A 10,199-nucleotide genomic window follows, 5' to 3' on the forward strand; every position below is an offset into this window, starting at 1 on the left:
TAACCCTAATAGGTATCAGCATGGAGAACACCACCCTCTCATTTTTAATTTGCATGGTTCATACCCCTGAGATGTTTCATGCTGCATTTCAAGTCTTAACATCACTGAACACAGGCTCAGCACCACATCCTGATCTTTTAGACCTGGGAATGGGCAAAAGGCTATCTCCCAGAACAACACAGCTGAGCAGCTGGGAGAACTGGGAGCTGTTCTTATCTCCTCCCAGCCACTGAGAATTCAGATCATCCAGAGCTACAGCAGGGCTCATCAACATATTTATGTCTCTGCTGTGCCTCAGTCAGAATCAGTCAGGACAAAGCATAGGTTAGGATTAAGGCAACTGTACTATCAAAGAAAACAGCAGAACAGAATAGGAAAAGTCTGCACCTTGATTAGTAGATGTAAAGTTCAAGGCACTCGTAACTGTGGCTATAACTCACCCTGAAATTGATTTGATGTAAATAAACACAGCCTAACTACCACACTTACAATAAAGCCCCAAACCAAGCCTATGTTTTGACTCTGGTTTAGCTCATATAGAGCTAAACCTCTACCAGAAATCAAACCTGGAAGTGAAAAGGGTATACTACAATGATAAAACATAAATTTTGAATTAAAACATATTCTGTGGTGTCAAAGTACAGAGTGCACAAAAAGCTGTTTTGTTTCAAGATTTTTATAAAGGACTTTTAGATCATTTGTAGAGGAGATGCCAATGACAAACAAAATTTAATTATCTACCATCTATATCTAAATAATGTACAAATATAATTTTGACATATAGTGAGTGAAACTTATGAAAATTTTATGTATGCCTGAATGCGTTTTTACTCAATGTAATACATGGGTTTAATTTACAAAATGAAAAACTTAAAGCAGAGTTCTGTTGGGTATCACTCAACTGCTGTTTATCTTGAGCTTGCTCATGAATTGGGTAAGTAGATCCAAGAGATGAGAAAAAAAGTCACTAAAGTACAAAGAAGGTGACACATAAATTAAAATACTTTTTTTTTTTTTTGGGGGGTGACAGTTGGAAAGAAATTGCTATAACTTGCCCATCTGGAAAACACATTACCCAGTACACCATCAGCATCAGGAAATCCAACCACTATTTGAGTTCATGACTTTTACAATTTCAGAAAATCAGTTACTTAACTGACATTTGGATGACACTAAGCAATCCTGAGGATGTAACAGAAATACAGGCACCTATTGGGACAGTTTTTGTGCTTTCCAACATCTACTGTCTGTGGATTCCTCCCCTTCCTCACTTCTTCTCTAAGCCCAGTAAATATTGCTATCCATGGCTACAGCCTCCAGACACCACAAAGCCTAAGGCTTGGAGAACACTGCAGGTACTCACCAGATGTACTGCTGCCTCTGTCTGAGCTGTTGTAGGATCCACCTGTATTCTGGTCATAAGACTGGTTGTAGGGAATAGTTGGAGCAATGTTGTCATTTACTCGGTAATCTGCAAGTTTAATGGTATGGTTAATGCTGCCCTTCAGGAACACATCTACTTTTATATACTTGCTTTATAACACAAAGTAAGATCTCCTTTAAGTAGTGAACTAGAAACAACTTCATCTTGTGAAGGAAAAGATCATCCTCCAATAGTGTTTTATTTTTATCTTGCCTCTGTACTGTAGGCTTAGGGGAAATAATGGGAATTTAGTAGCTGCACAGCTAAAAAGGGAGTAAAATGGAATTCTGTGCACAGGGTTTCCACAAAGCTTCTGCAACCATCAAGTCTCAATGAATCTACCTATTTATTTGTCTACCTATCACCTGTGTGAGCATCCTGCATACAAATACTGTCACCTTGATTGGTTTTCCATGGTTTCTGCCTAATTTATGCATGCAGAGCAACCAATGGACTGCAGTAACTACTTCTGGTATTTCAAAGGTGACACACCCACATAGGAGTCAGCTCTGTATGACAAGGGCTGAATGATCTGCTGAAGCAACAATGCAGCTCCAACTGAATTTGGCTTACAACAGGAGTCTTTGTTTCAGGTCTGCTGGCTCCAAGGATATTTTTATTTACATTGGATCATGCAGGTTCTACAGGCAGAACCTTTTTTGCTAATAGCTGTTACCATAACTTTTCTCCCTAGTTCCAAAGCACTTGGTATACACTTATGACTTTTAAATCCAGATCTGGCAACCAGATCTGTGAAACTTCATCAGAAGTAAAATGTTCATCTGGCAGAACAATACCCTTGTGCTAAAAAGCAATTACAATTCACAGAGAACAAAAAGGAGGTAGGTTACTCTTCATACAGCAAATAAAACTGCATCATAAACAGAACCACTGGACATAAAGTAGTGACAATGAAGCACAGCATGTAACTCATCAAAACAGTTACTTCCCATCACAAAAGCTATAGGTATAATCAGCAGCAAGATGGCTTTGACTTAGGAAATGAGAAAACCGAGATCAGAATATCAACTCATAAAATAGCAAATCAAAACAAAAATAAACAAAACTAAGAATTCAGTTCCCATCTGCTGCAGAAATGTTTGTGATAATGTAAGCATAGGAAAAAGAGCAAAATGATAAATTTCACACCAGAGTGTATTCTGTAATAGTTTCTCAGCCTAGTTGCATTCCACAGACCACGCTGAAGCCCTACATACCGCATATGTTTACACAGAGGATAAACAGTAAATCAGCACTCTGAAATATGTATATATGACTGTCAGCAGACAATGCTTTAAGGGGGCCTTTCCACACTGCAGTATCTTAGAGAATATGCAGCTGTAATATACACAGTTTGAAAGATGCAGTATCTTCCAGCACATAAAGACCAAACATGTTTTAATTCCCAAAGAGGTACGTAATACACAGTTCATGAAAGAGAACAATTACAAAAAATACAGCTTTCACCCTCTAGTAAGGAGCCAAAACACTTGAATTTTCTTTTGGCATGTTTATGTCAAGGGAAGGTGTGACATTTAATATTGCCCTTTGAACTCCTCTGTGAGTAGATGGGTCCAGTAGAGAAATCAACATTCCTGTAATGAAATGTCTCTTTTTACTGGATCACTTATCACTATTCTATCACCCGAGTTACAACCTTGCAAAAAAGTTCCAAGTTAGAATGGGTCCAACTCCTAGGGATACTGTTTTGCAAATCAGGTTATTAAAAGAGGTTGCATGGTAGCCTGGAGGACTAGAAAGAAGAAATCACATACCTATTTCTTCCAGCTCCCACACAGTATATTAAAGAAACATGCCTTCAAGGCCTCAAAAGCACATTCTGATATTTCCCGTTAGCACTGAAATCAATTTATTTTTAGCTTCTGGATCCAGAGACTTCAGTCAGGGTAACACAGGAATTTAGTTTCCAAAATTGTGTGCGGTAGCATTGCCTCTCAATATGAGAACTGAAGGCTTGCTAGGAACAAGTCTAAAATGAATTGGATCACTCCATTTGTGCCCCCAGTGTACAACACAATACAATTTTACAGAGTTTGATATGCAAAATTTCATTCGTTTACATGAGCATGTAGATTTAATGAGTCTCCATCCACAACTGGGAAGAGTAGGTTGACCTATTTAAAATTTAAGGTAGAGTATAATGTGACTACCATGCATCTGGCTTATGAATAAAATATCTGGCCTCTGTCCTAACCAATCCCTTAACTACTATTAAATTTAAATTAATCTCATATCCACAGGAAATGTATTTTATTTAACTTTTTTCTAAAGACACAGCTTGTTATTTTTCACAACAAATTCAATATCAGAAAGGTTATTGTGGTGCTAATTAACTTTCTGACACTGCAAACAGTGTATTTCTGAATCTAAAGAGGCAGAAGCCTAAAAGCACTGCAGAAGCCTGTAATTGCTGAACCTGAAAGCTTTAGACTCCCAGAACCAGAAGGTCAAAACTCCTCTGACGCCTAAAGAGGAGAAACAAGCTAAAAGCTCTTCACCTTTGTTTAATTTGTTTTGCTCCATAATGTTGTACTGTATGGGTGGAGCCTCTTGCTTTTGCTGAACAGAGGGTTTCCAGTGTTTCTCATTGGTGTCCCCGCTGCCACTGTTAACATTATTGCTGATACTGGACTGGATGAGCTGAGTGGTGGCATAAGGAGTGGGCTGCCCAGGCTGGCTGACAAATCTTCCGTCCTTTAGATTGGGACTATTGAAGGTTTTCATCTCATTGATTTTGTTGCTGAGGTCCACGTCCCCATACACAGTTGGCTCAGGCAACATCAGGTTTGTCTGCTTGTTGTCCAGCTGATTGTTGTAATTTGCTATACAATCGGCTAACCACAGAGGAGAGAAAAGAGAAAAGGTCATTCTGTTCGCCCACACCAGACTTTCCATGAAACCCCCTCTAACATTTCCTCACTGCACAACTACATGGCTTGAATCCATGCAGCAGACACACTGAGGCAGAGATAGTGCCATTAACTATGTAATAATTTACAGAATATGATTTACCTTATACACTACTGCTCCAAAAGTAGGGTTCACTGTTCTGATTCACTGTAAATTCAGACCTGCTGAATTATATCTACAATGACTTACCTTGCTGGGCTTTTCCATCGTGGCCATATAAACACTCATGGTTTTAGACATTATTCTCATAACAGTATATATATTCAATCAGTAATTGTGATTAAAATCACTTGCATTGCAAGGGAAATTCAACCAAAACTTCACAGCAGGAGTAACTAAATAAGACCTTCAACTCATGTCACCTCAACAGTACCTAGACACTCTTGTATTTGTGGTAAGAAATAGACATACAACAGGTTTTCATAAAACAGACTTAGAAATGATTACATTTAAGAGAATTAAAGAAAAACAGTACAATGTAAAAGGTAACTCTGTGCCCAGTAGCAAGTCTTTATTTGATCATTGTTTGCTTGTACAATCTTATATTTTAATTTGAAACAAAAAAGGCAGAAAAGCATTCTGGAATTTTTGCTGATTTTCAGTTGCTTGGGATATTCCAAAATATGTAATAGCACAGTAATACATTGTCTTGTATGCTAAAGATATTTCATATAAACAGCATTAATTAATTCTTCTGACATTTACTGCATCCTGAGACCACCACTTATTGCAGACAGTAAATTGACATGTGCTGATGCTCTGGCCACTGCATGAAACAGTGTCCCTGCCTTGCCATGTTCTCTTCCCACTGCGTGACACGAAGCCCACATATTTTTTTCCTCTCCACATCCAGTCCACTGGGAGAATACTGAATGAAGTAAAGTAGTCTGTGGGTCAGCAGTTAGAAGGCTTAGTAGAACCAGCATTCAATGATCCTTAAGCAAAAATTCTCATTTTCCAGTTGATTAATGCATCAGTAATTACATAACACTCACCAGGAATATAGTTTTCCTCTTTTAAAAGAAGTGGTATTTATGCTAATGAATTTGATTCAAAATCCAAAGTCCATTACCTGTATCCACAATGAATTTACTGGAGAGGATGGCACGTCAAACTACATACAGAATTCAAGATTTTACCATTACTCTGAATGAAACAACTAGCAAACATAGAGGATTTTCAATTTCAAAAACATTCCCTAACACATACATATTTTTAGAGATATATTACCCGAGAAAGGGGAATAAAATAATGCTTGTGTAAGAAAACCACCAATCCACATTTTCAGTGACTAAGGAACAATATCAGAACATGCCACATAGAACTTATCACTGCACATTTCATGCCCCCCAGCCTGTGGGTTTTTTTGAAGGCTTTACTGTTTGATATATTTTTCCTTCGTATGTGAGATGTTTTTACTGCCTCTGTTATTTATTGCTTCACAGTCTTCAACTTCTTGATTTCTAGAGTTTAAATGTTTCATTTCTCTCACCTACTGCATACTAGTCTTTCTTCCTTTCCAAGTCTATTGTATTATACTGGGCAATAATATATACAGTATATTCTTCACTCCTGATACCTCAGGCTTTGTTACAATATCCTTGCAGAGTCATTTAGAACATATGTTTTTACTTCCTTTCATTTGCACTACATCTGATTTGTGTGTGAGGCAATATAATCAATACAGTATATGCAGTAGGTACATTTTTTACATAGACACATTAGAATTCCTCATAACAAGTACTTAAAACTGGTTTACCTATACAACAGAAGATTTATCTAGTTAGATTTTTTATGGCATCTACTTTTGAAACAATTGGTTCCCGTTCTGTAGACTTGGAAGAGAGTGCTATACTTAAAAGCAATTAAAAATGCAGCTACTTTGCATATTCACAGCTACTGAGGGGATATCCATCGCTGCTGCTTCAGAGCATAAACCAGCCCACGATGACAGAATTAAGAATATTCGGCAGAATTTCCAGAAAAGAAGAGACCACTCTGAGCACATTGTCTGACCCACAAGCTCTGAAGTTCTATTTGAAAGGAGGGGAACACTTTGCGACAGAACCAAGCTTAATATGAAAGCTAAAATGAGGGAGAATCCACTGCAGTTCAATACAAGATGTTATAATAGGTTGCAACCAAAAAAAAAATGTGCCTTCTCTTCCTTTTCTTTTTTTATTTACCAGAATTGCTATGTCTGTCCTTGCCACAGTGAACTATCCCTGAATCAAAAACCTTTTTAAACAGCTACTGGTGGACGTGATATCTGCAGCCAGAGCGAGAGACAAGCCTCTAATGCCAAAATCTCACACCTTGCTCTGAAGCAGCTGGCACTGGTCACTGTCAGACAGCATTACTGCAGGAGATGAATTGCCATTACTGCCACTCATGAATTACCAGCCATTTGAGCTGGTTTCACATTAATTACAGGAGGTAATACTGCTTGGCACTTATGCGACTCCACGCACTCCCCCTCTGGATTGCTGGGACATGCTACTAGCAAAAACCAGCAAAAACCAGTAGAGATATTTGTAGTGGAAAAGACTTATTTCATTCCTCACCAGTAACACAAGGTTAAACCAAAAGGAACCTAAGGTCTGTTTAAAATAAAATGTGCAACAGTTAGCATATTCGAGATGTATTTCCTTAATGTCTTCCATAGACTTCACGATGTTTTATTCCAGAGCTCTCTGAGTCCTGCTCAAGCTCCCAGGATCTACCACTTAACCCAACATTTTGCAATTGCTTTCATGCTTTAATGTAATGTTTTTAATGTTTTAATACTTTAAGTGTGTGAAGTTAGCTTCTTTATTCACACACCCTAAACAGAAGACCAGCTATCAAATTTTGTTCCGAATGGCACTCAAAGTGAAGTTTTGAGTGTGCCAAAACAGACTGACTTTGTTGCAAGCACTGTAGCAATGTTTTATTTCTTGCTTCCCATCACATCCAAACCAGAAGGTAAAACACATCAGCATCATTTTGGTCTTTCTCCTTCTCCATCCAAGCAACAAGGATGTACAGAACAACCCAAAAATGACCTTATTTGCTCTATTCAGAAGCCAAAATGTATTAGTTCAATGTGAGTTTTGGCAGTATTGAACTTTGAAGGGGCTCCTTAAGCTTGCTACAACTATCCAAATAGCACCAAGAAAAGATTCAAAAAGGGACCAAAAGCACAATCATGACATAGAGGAGACACCATATTAAGCCTAAAAAGCACTGAAAATGAAACCCAAACAAACCTGTACACTCTCTCAGGTATTAGAAGCATGTATTCTGTAAAGAAGGTTCCTTAGCAAGGTAGAAACAAATCTAACCTGGTCGACTGTACGTTGTGAGGTTGCTATCACTGTTGCCATTGCCAGAGGTGCAGCAGTTGATGGAGCAGTCGTTGTGATTGTTCCCTGTGTTAGGCCAAGTATCTGCTAACCATGGCTGAGTGGCTGGTTCACTGATGTTTAGGAGTCCAGGCCTGTAAAAACAAAGCTTGGTCATTTCAAAAATTAAACAAAAGCATTTTCACATTGCAGTGACACTCTTCCCAAACAGTGAGATGTTACAAAATAATACCACGTACCAAAAGGCTTCAGTACTGAAAAACTTAGCTTGATTCAATTATTTAGCATTTTCAAGTCTCCTGTCTAACCTGTTCCTTGCTAAATCACTCAGGAGTGAGCAGTCAAGATCAGCACGAGTTCATTTTGCTGGACTACACTATATTTTGGTGTGCAACATCCACCTGTCACTTTGGTTTTCATTTTTTAATTTTTTTTTCCTCTTAGGAGGTTGTACTTTTATTTTTCTGCCCCTTCACCCTTTCTTAAAGAAAGCAAGGTAAAAAAGAGGAAATTGGCAAGTCAAATAAACAAAAAATTCACACGTGCAAGCAGGATGGATATGCATAAGTAAAAATCACATTTAAGTGTGAATATTCCCAAGTTCTTGGTTATTTATGGAACAAATTCTCCTCACCATCAGATAGTACTACTGTGGTGCATCAAAGGGAACAGCAGATAACAGAAACCTCTGTGGCTTGGGAGCATTTGGAGCTCACTAAAGACGCTGAGGGGGTGCCACACATTTGTTCATGAGAAAGCCACTCAACTCCTAAGAGAGTTTGAGGTACTTGGGAATACTGACCACCTGAAAAATATCCAGATATGAATGCTGCATGCTGGCTGCATTTGGAATAAACTGTATTCCTGTCATCAGCATTCCCAGTCTTCCAAGTTGCTGAATTTTTGTAGTGACTGTGAAAGTCTCTGATGAATGTTCTGTAGAATTCTTGGTGGCTCTTGAGTTTTCATGCTAACAATGCAGTGGGGCATGTTACAGTCCCACACAATTTAAAATCGCCTTTGATAACTAAGGTGCTTTTAAAAAATGGATAATTTTAGCTACTGTCACATACACATATATGAAAACAGTCCCCTTCTCTCAGGATTTAACAGGCAACTTTCCATTTGAAATAGTGCAGAAACTATTTTCCATAATATTAGATGTGATGATCTTGAAAAATAAAATATGCTAATCCTCTTAAACTGCAAGTTGAAAATACAAGCTGCATGCAGTTATTTGTGGGGGATAGAGTCTGTCAGTGCTGCAGGCTTAAGTCATAGACTTCGAATGACATTTAAAAGATCTATACATATATGTGTATATATTTCTGTACTGCATATGTCATCTGACAATTTAACATAGGAGGTGATGAGGCTTGACTTGCTGTCAGGCTTACAAACCAGCCAATATGCATTCAGTAAAGAAGCATTTTAAAAAAAAACTGAAATAAATATACAGCTGTGTAGACCTGTGAGCAGGCCAGCTGATTTGAAATTCCCTGCTTTTTTTTTTCCCTACAATGAACCTTCACCTCAAGGCATTTAGAGGAGACAAAGCATCCCAGAACGTTTCAGCACTTTAAAGATCTGTGTACTGGTTTGCTGCACAGAGAATTAAAGATCCTTTGTTTCTAAAATTTACTTTGCCTTCATACCTGCTGTCATGTAAGAAATGTGATGTGATGTATATAAGCATATGAGAATTCTACTAATTGGAGACATTTAGGCAAGAGATGCTTGCATTACAGATCCATAACCTGGTGATGGTTTGAGATCATAATTTCCAAAGATCTTTAACCTTGGCAGCAAATTTCTTTACTCCCTGAATTACTGGACAGGATCTGAGGCAGGGGTGGACAGAGCCAAGTGGCTGTGTGGGTGCTGGCTGGAGTCTACCCAGCACAATTACCATTACTCAAATCCTGTCTAGAAAAGGGATTGCCACAGAAATGGGTGTTTTTTCAGCATCCCACAAGTGGGGATTATGTTGAAATATATCACTGTGACATTTTGAAATCTGAAAAATGCTTTAACATGCTCACATAACTGTACTTGGCAAAAATGCTGAACCTTTCCAAAACATTGCAAATATAATGTAAGGGAGTGAAAACCTTAGGTTTGGATATCAGAAGATAGTTTCATATGCAAAAATAACGTTTTGGTTTTTTTTGTTACATTGCAGAACTGTGTTTCATATTCTACAAAATAAGTTACATCACACAGGCTGTCAATGCTGTATATGCAAATGAACAAAGCCAGCACAGATGTTTGCACCTTGAATCAATTACATTGTTAGAGTCTGGCCCTGCTGCTGAACACTAGGACAGTAAAATTGAAGTTGATGCTCTAGAAGTACCAAAATTACTGCGCACTATGTAGACACTGGTGGGTTCATTTCTGTTCTCTGTGTGAGAGTGCTTCATCTAGCCTGTGCTAATGGAAGAGTGAGAAAGCACAGTGGCACAAAGAACACAAAAGATGTTAGCTGAGTATCTTTTTGT

The 10,199-nt window shown here is 38.2% G+C and overlaps 1 protein-coding gene across 4 annotated transcripts in view; it reads right to left on the reverse strand.

Annotated features, from left to right (window-relative positions):
- Nucleotides 1-10,199, reverse strand: part of ROBO1 (roundabout guidance receptor 1) — a 295,059-nt gene that overhangs the window by 21,032 nt on the left and 263,828 nt on the right. For 3 of the 4 annotated variants that reach the window (XM_031063881.1, XM_031063882.1, XM_031063880.1), the window contains 3 exons: nt 7,678-7,832; nt 3,943-4,278; nt 1,364-1,471 (listed from right to left, as the gene is read on the reverse strand). In XM_031063881.1, coding sequence (XP_030919741.1) covers nt 1,364-1,471; nt 3,943-4,278; nt 7,678-7,832 — 599 coding nt within the window. The remainder of the gene's footprint in view (nt 1-1,363; nt 1,472-3,942; nt 4,279-7,677; nt 7,833-10,199) is intronic. The other variant, XM_031063883.1, reaches the window with a different exon arrangement.

Source organism: Geospiza fortis, unplaced genomic scaffold (genome assembly GCF_000277835.1).
Source record: "Geospiza fortis unplaced genomic scaffold, GeoFor_1.0 scaffold574, whole genome shotgun sequence".
NCBI classification, from domain to species: Eukaryota; Metazoa; Chordata; class Aves; order Passeriformes; family Thraupidae; genus Geospiza; species Geospiza fortis.